At 42.7% G+C, this 14,761-nt stretch overlaps 1 protein-coding gene across 3 annotated transcripts in view; it reads left to right on the top strand.

Annotated features, from left to right (window-relative positions):
- The window catches only part of NBAS (NBAS subunit of NRZ tethering complex), a 415,971-nt gene that overhangs the window by 125,741 nt on the left and 275,469 nt on the right, over positions 1 to 14,761 (top strand). For all 3 annotated transcript variants that reach the window (XM_072143606.1, XM_072143607.1, XM_072143605.1), the window contains exons 23-26: positions 4,540 to 4,693; positions 8,013 to 8,198; positions 9,101 to 9,274; positions 13,541 to 13,674. In XM_072143606.1, the coding sequence (XP_071999707.1) occupies positions 4,540 to 4,693; positions 8,013 to 8,198; positions 9,101 to 9,274; positions 13,541 to 13,674 (648 nt within the window). The remainder of the gene's footprint in view (positions 1 to 4,539; positions 4,694 to 8,012; positions 8,199 to 9,100; positions 9,275 to 13,540; positions 13,675 to 14,761) is intronic.

The raw sequence follows: 14,761 nt of genomic DNA, 5'->3' as shown, positions 1-14,761 counted from the left end.
AAACTAGTGATTGCTGACGACTATAAACACGATTTAAAGACAGCAGGCCAAGAAGTTTACTCAAAAAGTAAAAAGCCCCAAAAACTGTTAAAAAAAAAAATAAGTTTTACAAAATCAAAGCTATGAATAATCATACTTGGTATTGCCACATTTGACACAACCTTTCCTAAATGTGTAGCACAATATTTAGTTTCCCCAGTAAAGAAACAAAACAAAAAACTTTATATACTCGAGTATAAGCCAAGGGTTGGAAATGCATTGGTCACAGCCCCTTCAGTATACAGCCAACCTTTGTTTGTATATCTGAGCTCTTACAAGTAGTATGGGCCTGCAGCAGGAGATTATGACTGATCCTGCTTCCCCCTACTCTCTTCCTGTGTCTGTCAGTGAGAAGGACTGTGAGAGAGAAACACCATAAGGATGGTTTGAAGCAGGAAGAAACAGGAAGTTGTGTATATATGCATAGGGCAGCATGGCGAGAACAGGGAAAGGCTGAAGCCCTCAAAAGAGGCAAAGACACTGGGAAATATTTGCGCAAGGACAATGGAACATGTTTGTGCAAAGACATGTGGAAGAGATTTATTGAAAAGTTGTCTTCAAAATAATGCTGACTCGGAGAATAAAGGACAGTATATACTCTAGTATAAGCCAACCAGAGTATAAGCAGAGGCCCCTAATTTTACCACAAAAAATTTGGAAAACCTATTGACTCTGGGTGGGAAATGCATTGGTCACAGCCTCCCAGTATATAGCCTTCCAGACCCTGCCTCCAGTATTTATCCTGCCAGCCCATATCCCCCAGTATATAGCCAGCAGCCCCTGACCCAGTATATAGCCAGCAGCCTCTGCCCCCAGTATATAGCCGAGAGGATAGAAAGGCAAACAAGGGGAAACCGAATAGCGCTCATAGAGTATTACTTCTTATGCAAGTATGGGTGCTGGCAGTAGATAGATAAAGAGAAACAATTGGACTGGGGCTCACCAGATGGGGCTGTGCTACCTTAGGCACAACACTAATAAGCGTTTGGTAAGCCGTTGGTGGGTGGTGAGGTGCTGCCTTCAGACAATAGGTATCGGGACTCGGTTGCCAAGACGGTCGCCATCAGGATATGTAGAGGTAGGTGGAGAGTTGTCTGTTGTGGCGCACTCACAAACTCAGGTATGGTACATCATGGTTAAAGAAGCATTTATTTGAAAAATCTCGGGTCACAACGCGTTTCGGAGTAACTAAGACTCCTTTCTCAAGTGGTGTGAGACTGCAGCGTGGGAGGTATGAAGCTTGTCCCACTCCCTAGCAAGGAGTCTTAGTTACTCCGAAATGCGTTGTGACCCGAGATTTTTCAAATAAATGCTTCTTTAACCATGATGTACCATACATGTTGTGAGTGCGCCACAACAGACAACTCTCCACCTACCCAGTATATAGCCAGCAGCACCTGCCCCCCCTCCAGTATATAGCCAGCAGCCCCTGTCCCCAGTATATAGCCAGCAGCCCCTGCCCTCCAGTATATAGCCAGCAGCCCCTGCCCTCCAGTATATAGCCAACCCCTGCCCCGTCTTGCAACCGGACCCCAGCCCCATCATACAGCCGGCTCCCCGTTTTCCCATTGTGCAGCCAGTTTATTTTTAAAAAAAAAATATTTATTTTTGAATTGAGTATAAGCCGACTCGGCTTATACTCGAGTATATACGGTAATTATATTATTCTTCAAGTTGTATGACAGGTTTAAAAATGGCAGGTTTAAAAATTGATTTTAAAAAGCAGAATAAACCAGACATCCGCACCATGTTGTAATTACCAGGGACTTAAAATGAGATTTCTTAAAAGGTTGGCTGCTGTGTTCTAGGTTGTTTTTTCCCAAATTTAAAAGGAAGGAGTTGTATATTTTCCCATTGAGCTCCTATAAAAGGTATCGGGGGCAGAAGGAATGGTATTTTCTCCAGTAACAATGTCTTGGCTAAAAATCCATACTACATTCTGTGATCATTAATACATACACAGCCTTGAGGACCTGGCCCGCAGCCTCGCATTCCCTTTTCTGTGCGGATAATATCAGGCAACACCGATGGAATAAAAATGATCAGACACCTTGGCTTCCTGCAAGGACAAAGGATTTATGGAAAGAGAGCACAAGGGCAGGACACCTTAAAATAGAAGCTCTCCTCGGCTTATGGGATTCGCCGCAGCAGTGTACATTTTATTCCAGCTGCCTGGTGTGTAAGCGCCACTGCTTTATTTCCCCTCTCATTCCAAAATTGAAGCTCACAGGGATCCCTCTCGGAATTAGTCTGGAGGTGTATTAGGTCTTCTCAGAAAATTCATTTACAGCCTCCAATCCAGCTGAAAGAAATGCACAATGCTCCCAGTTATTTTACATATAATCACGTCTGGGGTAAAGCTGTCGATTGCATCCTGAATAAATATGGATTGTGTCTGCCTTGTTTATTCCGTGTGTGTACTTAAAGGAACAGTAAACATGGAAAACACACTACAATTCCGCTACAGAAAAAAGTAACACCGGCAGGTTCATTCAAGGTTCTTTAGGTTTGTTTTTAAGTTAAATGTGTATGTAATACGGAACAGGTATATTTTATAACTGTAGCTCCAGACGAAATTAATTTTTTGTCCCCGTGACGTTTGTATTTTCAAAATTATGTGCTATCATGTGTACAAAAATTATCAATAAAGCTTCATTACAGACACCTCACAGCTGATCATTGCAACCTGGGACTATAGTAACATCCAGAGAGCTTCACCAGAGGTCACAGTGGGCAGAGGGGTCCGTCTGTAAGGGTGGTTTCAGTGTTTTTTTTCACATCAGTGATTTTTCACTGAACCCATTTTGGCTTATGGACGCCTACAGACTGGTTTGCTCTTCCTAAATTGTCAATGATACCTTACTGACCCATTCTTTTCAATGTTTTTTTTTCACACTGATCCAACATTGTCATTGAACACAAAAAGGGCAGGTTCTAAATTGACCACTGAAGTGTGAAAAAGCCGATTGAAAAGAATGGGTCAGTAAAGTATCCGTGAAGAATCACCGGAACCAGGAAGAGGAAACCAGTCTGTAGATGTTCATAAGCCAAAATGGGTTCAGTACACCAATGTGAGTCTACCCCAACTAGGAGTTGTCTGTAAGTTAGGTGTCATTTAAAGACATCTACCATCAGTACACTTAAAACTGTTATAACTTATTTCTCAACCTGATGTAGCCTGAGCACGCCAGGGTAATTTACATAACTTTTATATTTCCTCAATCGTGGGATATAGAGTACCTCTGGAACGTCTTACTAGGGTGCCTCCACCATCACTAAACTGATGGAGCTACCTCAGTGCACTGCTTCATCGATTTCAGGTTCATAAATTCACTTTATACACAAAGTATCGAATAATGAACTACGCATTTCGGGGACGGACCGCACCCTTCATCAGGTTTTTAAATATTCGTGATCTAGTTGGAGGAGGAATCTTGCTGACTGAAAAGCGAGGAGAGCGAGGGTTCGCTGCTGCAGTGGAACGTGGTAAGCCACGTACCCCGCACATCAGCCACAGTTTAGATTACCACTGCTTTTCAGTCAGCAATATTCCTCCTCCAACTAGATCACGTATATTAAAGAACCTGATGAAGGGAGCGGTCCGCCCCCCAAACACGTGGTTAATTATTCGATACTTTGTGATTAAAGTGATTTTGTGATCAAACATTGGTTGAGCCTGAAATCGATGTAGCAGAGCACTGAGGAAGCTCCATTTGCAAAACGGTCCTTCCAGGAGGAACCGGTAGGAGCACTGCGGCGCTACATCATCTCTTGACATCATCTCATCTCTTGACATACTCTGAACATAACTACCCCAGGTGAGAGCATAACTAACCTGACCTTAGTCACCAGAAATAGGATTCCCTTGAACCAACGGGTGTTTGCCCTATGAGCTCCTTTGTGTCCTTTTATTTTTCGTTCCAGTCTATCACTAACCTGATGGTAGATGTTCTTCAAGTCAGGGACCTCCTGTAATATTGCAATCAAAAAGGAAAAATATTTATATTGGGGAAAAAAAATGTTCATGTTCCAGGAACTCATCTATCCTGTAACTTTAGTTAAAAACTGACTAGTAGTAGTAGAACATGGAGATTATTAAAGGAATTTCTCCAGAGGGCCGGGTTAAGAAAACTTGTACTGCTTCCCGCGGTCATCAGACCTGCTTCATCCATACACTAGTGCCAAAAAAGGAAGTCACATGGAAAACGGAAGTGATGTTCCGTGTCTGACGAGGCCTCTAATCGGATGAAGTGGGTACTGTGACTGGCCAAAGCTTCAGCACTTGCATGGTCGAGAGTGGAAATACTGTTTTGCTGTGTTTTTCCCCCTTACCCCTTCCTGGCCCCTTGGGAATTTTCAATGAATACCAACCCTTGGATAAGCCTTACCCACGTAGCCACTCATTAAGCATCCCGATAACTAAATATTTGGATTTTTTTTTAGGTCCATACTTTCCATACACTGTTTTGTGTTTGTGTAACACCTCTTGATGTTGTACAGGTTACAGGTAGAGCCCAGCACACCAGACCTGGCTGAGTTTTTGTATGAGGAGCAGCCTGAGCTACTGATGTACAGAGCAGACTCTTTATCTATCGATATCGTAAAGAGCTGGTACTGGAAAAGAGCCGAGGAGATTGAAGATTTTTCTAGACAGGTAAGTGGACTGAACCTCTTCCAATGTTGAACCCGAGATACCATTATCGTAAGGGGGCAATGCCAGGTCTCCACAAGTAGAGCTAATATTGGAAAACGGGCCTAATTTCCAGAATCGGGGTCCCAAATAGACTTAAAAAACTTTCCAACTTTTAAGGCACCCAAATGAGTATTTCCCTAGCGTTGTTTATCCCTGGTAGTCGTGCTTGTAGGGGTGGTGTTATCTGACCATTGCTAGGCTAGACTGTGGTTGGTCCCAACAAATTTTCTACCATTACCCAGTGGCCCCACATGAAGGACTTCTTTTCAAGTAATTGTAGTAATTGACGACCGGAACAATAATTCTGATTACTGTAATTTTTTTTATTTTTGCAATCACATTCTGAGACCCCTGATGCTACATTATTCCTTCTCCTATATTCCATCTTCACGTTGTATAATTGCTATTTTCCAACAATGCCTGGTTTTGATTAGATCATGTGGCTGCCAATATAACATTTTGGATTATTTTTAAATTACATGCCGACTTTACTTAAAAATCCTAATGTCAGAAAGCTGCCGAGTCTTTCCTAATTATTTGGCGAGCGGCATTGAGTCTTGATTAGCGCCTGGAACATCCCACCAGTGATAACATTTTCTCTGCCTCTTACCAGCCCTGTCATTACGGCTTTGATTTTTAATAATTTATTATTTTTTTTCTTCTTCTTTTTTTGTTTCCTTCCCATTGCAAGTTGTATGAATGTTCTTTTGGAAGGGGTGAAACGCTGGCAGCCATGCTGTATGCATAATTTATCTTCACTGTATTAGAATGTAATTACACTTACTCTCAGCTCTTAATCTATCGTCTATGGCTTTTCGTTTTCGGTGGCATCCTCCCATGGGGCTTTGTTGCTACTTTGTGATGAACCTGCAGCTAACTTTGTTATGCTGCTTTCTGTAAATCAAAAATTACAGTACTATGTAAACTGTCATGAGATTGTAACCTTCAGTTCGACAATTAGGTATATTTCCTATTGTAAGTCCAAGACTCTTATATGGTTACCCGTATAGTATTTGCCCAGGTATGGCCAGTCAGATGACCTGTCGGCAGCAGGACTCTGGACTTCCTGTGATGTCCCTTGTCCTGCTGGTTTCTCTTGGATGGAAGAGGCTGTGCAGGCATCAGTGTCTGCACTTCCCCTCCATCATAACTTCCACTTCCATAGCAGCGGTTGTAGGAGCTTGCCAATGACATCTGCACGCCCCTCCATCCACTGTCATGTGAATGGCTTTGAAAGAGGATGTGTGCAGACAGTAATGACTGCACAGCCACCTCAATTCACTAGAAGCCAGCAGGACACAGGACATCACAGGGGGGGGGGGGGCTTCTAAAAAATTACCATGAATGGACTGTTTGGTTCGATAAACTAGGGAACAGGAGACTGTTTTCGTTTCAGAATTTTTAATGCCGCCACATGCAAAGGGGCCCACTGAGGCTCTGTTGCCCAAGGGCCTACTGAGACCTGGAGCTGACCCTGACTATATGGGTGGCCCTATTAGAGACTAGTACTTACTCTAGTAAAGTAGTGGTGGCCAACCCCTGCTCCAACAGCGCAGTGATAAATCTGGCGCAGCAAAAAATAATCTTGTTGTCTGACTTTGCGCTAATGGACCCTGCGCCACATTGATACAAAAATTAAGTAACTTTATTAATAGTTTATTAAAATTTTCCTGCTGTTTTGTGATACAGTTTCTATGGTAACAGACTACATCGGATAGTCCTGTTTCATGGCTATAACTTCTTTATTTCCCCAACTTCAGTATTCAGCGGCTGATGGGAGAGCGTATAGCCACTTTTTCTCTAATAACATTATAAAATCTTACTTGCCAGTGCTAGATCTCTGCTACCGTCAATGAATCTGCCATGTTTGACCTTATTCACTACTGAAAAAAATAATCTTAAAAAACTTTTCTGTAGGGGATTCGCGCAGTGCGAGCCCCATCTGTGTAAATTCAAGAAATTGGTTTCTGCCCACTTCAGCCAAAAGATTTATTTCTGCTGCAATTTTGTTGGTGTTCGAAAAAACCACTGCACGTAACTGAGATTTATAGAGAGAGGCTCGTACAGTCATTTGTGACTATACTAACTAGATTAAATGTGAATGTGTAATGTAGTATAGTTACATTAATACATGACTGCAGATCCTGGGTATATACTCTTAGACTATATTCAGTCTGTCCAGTAAGATGCCTATTACTATAATCATGAGCTTCTGTACATATGTTAGTTACCAGAATATTCTCTTTCTGTTGCTTTACTTACTTGTAGTTTATATTGTATTTATTCTACATATAATGAATACTATGCTTCTATCTTTTCACTTTGGTGGTGAAGGGCTTGTGATTGACATCTAATAATCTAAAAAAGCAGACCATAAGTAAGACCTGTTGTGTAAGCTCAAAACGCGTCGGTCTTCCTAGGGCAAGTAATGGCTGTATTGTTGATTTTAAAACTTTTTTTTTTTAATGCAGACTGCTGACTCAGCACATTTTCTTCAATCTGAAAAGGCATTGTGAATCCATAAGCAGCAACTAAACGCTAGTCTAGCTGAGCAAATCTAAAAAAGCATAAATAAAAGAAAGGCAGGGAAGAAAAAAGGTTTTCCATAGGTTAATAACATTTGGTTGCCATTAATTGGTATAGAGGTGTTGGCGATGTTATGCTCACCATGTGGATGTACAAATATTAGCCCATGAACTGTATTTTATGGGCAGATTTTTACGCTTAGGGTGCTACCACCATATGAATCGTTGGATTATTGAGTCTCAAGCAACTCCAAGTTGTTATAAATCAATGTTGTCTTTATTGTGGTCAAGTAAAATACATGGCAGAATTAAAGATGGCATGCCAATTATAACTGACCTACGACCCCTTGACCTTTTTCCCCTTGAGGGGTTAGTCATGATCTGCATAGGTAACGAATTCCGAGATATGCGATTGATCTTGGGCATGTGGTTACTACATTCTGAATTGTTGGGATGCAGTTACCACCCTGGTTTCTGAAGTAGTTGTAGGAGAAGTGATGGAGTTGGGCGCAAACCAACATCCAGATACAATAGATTTGGATCAAGTTGATGTCTCTATTAGAAAGTTCTTGGGGGTCACATCACAATTTGGGGGCACCTGGGACCCTTTTCAAGTGTATAATACGGCTGCACAGTACTCGTCCCGTTTTCCTGTGTAACCCTTTTGTATCTTGATGTACTGGTTGTTTATATGTTGTAGTGTTATTTAGACGGTTTTCTTTCTCGATTTACTGGAATTTTTTGGTGAATTCTAGGTGGACGGCGCCTTATCTCTGGTGCGTCTGGGGAAAGAGAAGAACATTCCTGGACTGGAGCTGCTTTCTGATGATCTGGTGACATTGGAGACCCTCGTGTATGAGGCCAACTGTGATGTGTCATTAGCCCTCAAAGACCTGCACCAGATCAAGGACATCGAGAAACTGCGGCTTCTTATGGAAAATGTACGTTAAAATAAAAATAATAATGATTCCTTTATTTTTATAGCGCACACAGATTACGCAGCGCTACACAGTGTTTGCCAAACCAATCCCTGTCCCCAATGGGGCTCACAATCTAATCAACCTGCCAGTATATGTTGGAGTGTGGGAGGAAACCGGAGGACTCAGAGGAAACCCACGCAAACAGGAAGAGAACATACAAATTCTTTGATGATGTTGACCTGAATGGGACGTAAGCCAGTACCCCAGCACTGCAAGGCTGTAGTGCTACCCACTGAGCCACCGTGCTGCCCCAACGTTGTACTTTACTGTTTCACAGTAATATAGAAACATAGGTATAGGCCAACAAAGTGACTTGGCAGCTTCTTAACTTTTTTTTTTTATAGGTAAACGGGTGAGATTTCACATAAAAGAGGCAATTCTAGAAAAGGGCATTTCATACCTGATCCATTGGCTTAATGGGGTAAAATCTGGGGACAGGTTTTTTTTTAAAGGACCAGGATGAAGGATTGTAAACTCAGCACACTGACATACTGATGTGTGCCCCCTATGGCAGAATCCGCTCTTCTTTTAGCTTTATATGCCCTGTATATTTTTTTTAAAAAAAAAGCCTTTACAATTATGCTAATGAGCCTGAGGAACTTCAGGCTCCCTAGGGTCTGGAGCCCCTCATTCTGATTTGCATAATTTTTAAAGCCTTTTTTACTTAAAAACAAGGACATGAGAAGCTTAAAGAAGAACAGATCCTGTCAGAGGGGGCGCACAGCAGTATGTCAGTGTGCTGGGTTTACAATCCTTCATCCTGGTGGCAAATGACCATTAAGGATTACATACTGTTGGTAGTCCTAAAGAATAGACATCCCATTAACTTTTTATCTTCTAATAATTTATCTGATGTCTTCCAGTCTTCCGAAGAAAACTACGTGAAAAACGCCTACCAGTGGATGGTGCCTTTCCTCCATCGTTGCGAGGCTCAGACTCCCGGAGCGGCGAACACTTTGCTGAAGGAATACATTGTAACCCTGGCTAAGGACGACCTCAAATTCCCCCTGAAGATTTTTCAGCATTCCAAGCCCGATGTAAGCTGCCGCTTTGTTACTTTATCTCTCTGCTTTGCTCCATGACACTGTTCTTGCGGATATGGACATAAGTGCTTCCCTGGGTATGACAGGCCTGACTTTCTGATGCTCATTTCTATTCATGAATTTCCCAGTGATTTATTTTCTGTTTGCAGTGTTTAAGAAGGGGGTGGGGGGGAAGAAATCGCTTAGTTCTGTCACCGCATGCAAAATAAAACAAACACGGTAATGAGGGGTTTAGCAGGAAAAATAAAAAAGTCTTCGGAAGACGCGACTTGTTGCTGCGCTGCCGGGACCCTTAGTCTGCAGCGAGCTGTATTATTCTGTAATTGTACCGCTACGTGGCACAGCAGTGTAAATATTTTTAGCTTCCCGAATATTTTAGATGTGTGTGTGCCAGAAGTCGAACATCATTATCATGTTTGCCTTTTTCCACATCCACAAATATCATCTTCAGGTGTAATTGCTTCCATTTGTTTACATAGTCTGCAGCTAAATACGAGCGAATCCTTACAGATACAACTTAGATGCCTGTCACCGCTCCAGTAATATCTGGTTTAGGTAAAACCACAAGGTAACTTGCATTGTACTTCTCCTCCGCTATGAGTCTGGGTAATGTATGAATGGGAAAGGGCCACCTGGGTGTGTAAAGGACATCTACCACCAGGATGAAGGCAAGACTGTATGCAAATGATCCTGAGGGGCTCCAGGCTCCGTTAAAACCTATGGAGCCTGGAGCCCCCCAGGGTCATTTGCATACAGTCCTTCATCCTGGTGGTAGAATCCCTTTAAAGGAAATCTAATAAAATCCATCATGATAAAGCAGGGACACTTACTCATAGATCCGGAAAAAAGAGAGAAAATTGGAGCTGCACTTGTATAGGTCAATCACGGGTGCAAGTCTTCAAAAGCGGCTGATCCAGACGCATCAAAAGATCACCAGAAAAATGCAGGAGCGAAGCCGGACTCCTTAAAGGACACCTGTCATCAGGTCTGTGTCACTTGTCCTGTCACCTCTTCCTGTTGGAGCAGCTCACAAGGATCCCATCCCAGCCTTTATCTAGTTATTTCATACATTAATCATTGTAAAATCATCTATTCTTTATCATGTAAATGAGGCTGGTCACATGGTCAGAGGCAGTGATGTCACCCCTGTTACCCCTCCCCTCTCCTCCCCCTGCTCATGTCTGTGTGTGATGTATAGTAAACCATGTTAGTGTCTGTGCTTTACCTGCTGACATGCTGCATCCTCCTAATATACAGGGGAGAGACACAGACATCAGCTACACATGAATCTGACATGTGCTGGTATAACATGGCTGCCTGGAGCTGCTGTATCTCACATGCTGCAGGGGGCGTGGCCACCAGCACCAGGAAGCACATCATTATACAGCCTCACATCATTATACAGGCTGTCAGTCAAGCACTGGGGGTGTGGCTGTGCCTCCCACTCATGAATAGAGTGGACAGCTTGAATATGCTAATGCTTCATTGGACATTTCACAGGTCATTTGCATACAGCTTTAGGACCTCATTGCTTAGGTTTACAGGCATGTAGAGGGACAATGAAGGGATAGAGGCAATGCTCTCTAATGGCAGTTTATGAAAATATATTTAGTTTAGGGGGGTTATTTTGCATGACGGGTTCTCTTTAAATAAAGTATTTCACCTTGATAAAAAAAAGCGACATTTCGCCCTCTCTATGAAGGCATTGCCACTATGACACTGGTAAACTTCTTATATTTGTTATCCATGGCCTCCTTCCTTCTAAAATCAACTTGTATTATTATGCTAATGAGACACAGAGGCTCTATTTGAGCCCCTACTTGTTCTCTGTTTACAGGCAGTTACACTGTCTTACCTTCCTTCATGCTCACTCAGCACTTTCCCCTTCTTCTGTGTGCTGCTACCATGAGCTTTCAGCAGAAAGAGGGAGGGGGGAGTGCAGATGGAGCAGTGGAAGGGTGAGACAGTGTAACAGCCTATGAATCTACAGCATAAAGGTGCTCAGGTAACAATCCATAGAGCAACTCAAGGCTGTTATACTGTCTCCCCCTCTCGCTATGCTCCATCACCACTTCCCTCTCCCTCAGTTTGCTGTAATATCTCAGCTTTGGACGGGGAAATGCTCTTGCTCAGGTAACAACCCCCAGTGCCCTTCAGGCTCATTAACATAAATGTTGATTTTTGAATGAAGAAGACCATGGATAACAAATATAAGCAGATTACCACAGCAGGGGTTCCTGGATCTATGAGTAAGTGTCCCTGGTTTATTAGTCTTTGTTTTGATGGCAGATTAACTTTAATATTGCTCTCGTTTTAGGCTGAGCCTCTCGGCACTCTTCATCACATTTTCACAAATATAAAACCCACTTACACCCTTCTTTTAGCTAAAAATTGTTTCCTTTATATCCCTATAAATCAACTTTATCTTATTCCTAGGCATGGGAGGGGGTGTGTCCTGATTGGCCAGCCCCTCCCATCTACTCTTCTCCATGGCTCATGTCTCGTCTCAGCATGTCATGTGACCAGGGCAATGTCATCTAAGGTCCTGTTACTTTTTAAAATGTCTACCCCATGTATGTATCTGATCACATGAAATTCAAGCAGCCTCCATGGACTTTTACTTCTTCACATCATCCATGGAGGCTGCTGTGATTTCATGTGATCAGATACAAACAAAGGGTAGATGTAAAATGGGTTGCAAATGTAACCGGACCTTGGATGACATCACCCAGCTCACATGACATGCTGAGAAGAAGCATGGAACATGGGAGGAATGGATGGGAGGGACCAGTTTAGCAGGGTATAGGGTGCCAGTTAGTTATTAGGGCTCTATAAAAGAGGGGCTTCTGGAAATGACATGTCATACCCCACCTGAGGGGACTTCTAGATTAATGGGGTAAAACTTTGGGACGGATTGCATTTAATAAAACCTACAAGAGACTATTGTGAGACTGCCAGGGTCCGTACAGCAATAACCGAGGAGTGGAGCCGCCGCTGTGGTCTCTGTGTGTTGCGAGGACGCTGGATAATGAGCGATTTTGTGTCTTTTCATAGCTTAGCAACAGTTGTGAATAATTAAGCAGCAGCCGCATGTTCACATTATAAATGAGGCCGCTACGGTACTAACAATAAATCATATTTCATCTCATCATTTAGGGTTTTCGAGATTAAAAGATTTCGTGAGACGCTTTAATCCTTGATTAACTAATTTGACGTCGAGATATTTCATCCTCACAATTGTTTAGGGAGAGAATTTTATGCAAATGGAGAGATTTGGAAGGAAAAACATATCCTTTATAATGCAAATATTCTGTCATGTTTATGTATAGTGTGTAGCTTGTGTGCATGTCTAAGATCTGCAGCTCGTCTGATACATGTGTATGTGTCCTTGTACTACATGGAAGAAAACGGTGAGAAGAAACATTTTTAATTACTGTAAATTCGGATAATCCTGGTTCAGCAAGCTGGAAATTCAGATATAGATACTTAATGGGGTTTCTTCAGAAATCCTGGAAAACCCCATTTAGGGATCGTGTATGGGCAACCGAAAATAGAGAGAGCGCTTATACCCTGTGTTGGCTCCCGGTCCCATTAGTCTTCAGCACTGATGGCTGGACCAGAAGTCCCAGGTTCAGTGTCCAATCAGGACACTTGTGACAAAGGTCCTGTGACTTCCGGCCAAGTCATCAATTCCAATGACCGATGGGACCCTGAAGCCGGATGGGGGTACCAACTGTTTATTTTACTTTCTTGGACACTCCGGCCCCATGTTTTAGGGGAGTTTTAAAGGAAATGTATACATAAAATAAAGCATGATAAACCAGCGACACTTACTCATAGATCTAGGCACTGTGACTGTGGTAATCATCTTATACTTGCTATTCAAGGCCACCTTCCTTCTAAAATCAACCTTTATAATTATGCTAATGAGATGGAAGGGCTCTGGTGGGTGTTACCAGAGCCCTTCCGTACTGTAGCTTCACAGGCTATTGTGTAGGAGCTTGTCCCCCTGCCACTTTGTGAGATTAGTTCAGAGAGAGGGAGGGGGAGGCGCCGTGGTTGCAAGGGGGAGGTGGAGACAGTATAACAACCACTGAAACTAGAGCAAGAAGTTGATTATAGAAGAAAGTAGGGCATGGGGCTTGGTTTATCCATACTTGATTTTGATGGTAGATTTCCTTTTAACACGTTAAAGACCATGGTATGCACAATAGGATTGCTTAGATTGTATTAATCCTTTTTTTAATTTTTTTTTTTAAGTGTCAACAAAAACTACTCCCGGATCAGGACCAGCTGATGATAATCGCTCTAGAGTCCATCTACACATGTGAGCGAGACGACCAGCTTTCCTTCTGCTATGACATCCTTGAGTGCTTACCTCAAAGGGGCTATGGGTAAGGGACATCTGTCTCTACACAATGAAACTTGTCGGAATATACACATAGGAAACTAAGTTGTGTGGACCTCAGTTTCACTAAAGACAGGTTGCAGAAACCCATTACAGCTGCATTGTCGGCCTTTTCTGAGCATTTGAATTACAATATAATTGTGTGTTTTAACCTACCTGGCTTCCTGACAGAATCCTCTGATGCTTCCCAGGGTATGTTTTGGTCTGGATGCATTTAAAAAACAAAAAAAAAAGAACGTGTCTTGTTTGTGCTTCTCACTTTTCAGCTCTCAGCCCCCACCTTTATGCTCCTCCCTCCTGCTCTTTCACAGAGGTCACAGCCTGGTGAGCTGACATCAGTGCGGGAGGGAGGAGCTGTACAGGAGTTTAAAGGTGGGGGCTGAGAGCTGAGGAGTGATTGAGCAGCACAGACAAGACAAGTGATTTTCTTTCTTTTTCTTTTTTTAAATGCATCGAAACCAGAGCATACCCTGGTACTTACCCGAAGATTCTGACAGGAAGCCAGGTAGGTTAAAACACACAATTATATTGTAATGCAAGTGCTCAGAAAAGACAGAAAGGCGTCTTTACAATCCAAGTGTTATGGGCTTCTACTATCGGTCTTTAGTGAAAATGAGGTCCCTGGTGACGGGTTCCCTTTAAATGAACCTTCCAGTTGCTGTAAACAAGCCATTTTTCCCCACGTATGACAATGTCACTCCCTGTTTACGGTCTGCACTGCCTCTCCACTGATCACAAGATTCTCTTCAAAGAAATCTAAAAATTAAGGATTTCTAATGAACAAGGCTTTGTTCACACCTGTGCTCTTGTTTCTTCTGTCCTTCTGTGTTATATGAGCAGCAGAGTGTAAATGACAGACAACAACCAAGCCTACTAGATCTCATTGTCTAGGGGGCCGTTAGGCTTCTCTTGGGATGTGAGCCTTTTTAGAGTTGGGCTAGTGTATAGTCCGAAAATTACAGATCACAAGAACCCACCACAGTGCTGATGACCGGCCATCAAGCATCATAGTGATATATGATACAAGGGAGTGCCTTCTTCCCCTCAAACTGATTACAGTGGGGAAGCAGGGA

This window comes from Engystomops pustulosus, chromosome 3 (assembly GCF_040894005.1).
Source record: "Engystomops pustulosus chromosome 3, aEngPut4.maternal, whole genome shotgun sequence".
Lineage (NCBI taxonomy): Eukaryota > Metazoa > Chordata > Amphibia > Anura > Leptodactylidae > Engystomops > Engystomops pustulosus.
Note: the sequence above shows the minus strand (reverse complement) of the source record. Positions and strands in the feature narration are given on the sequence as shown.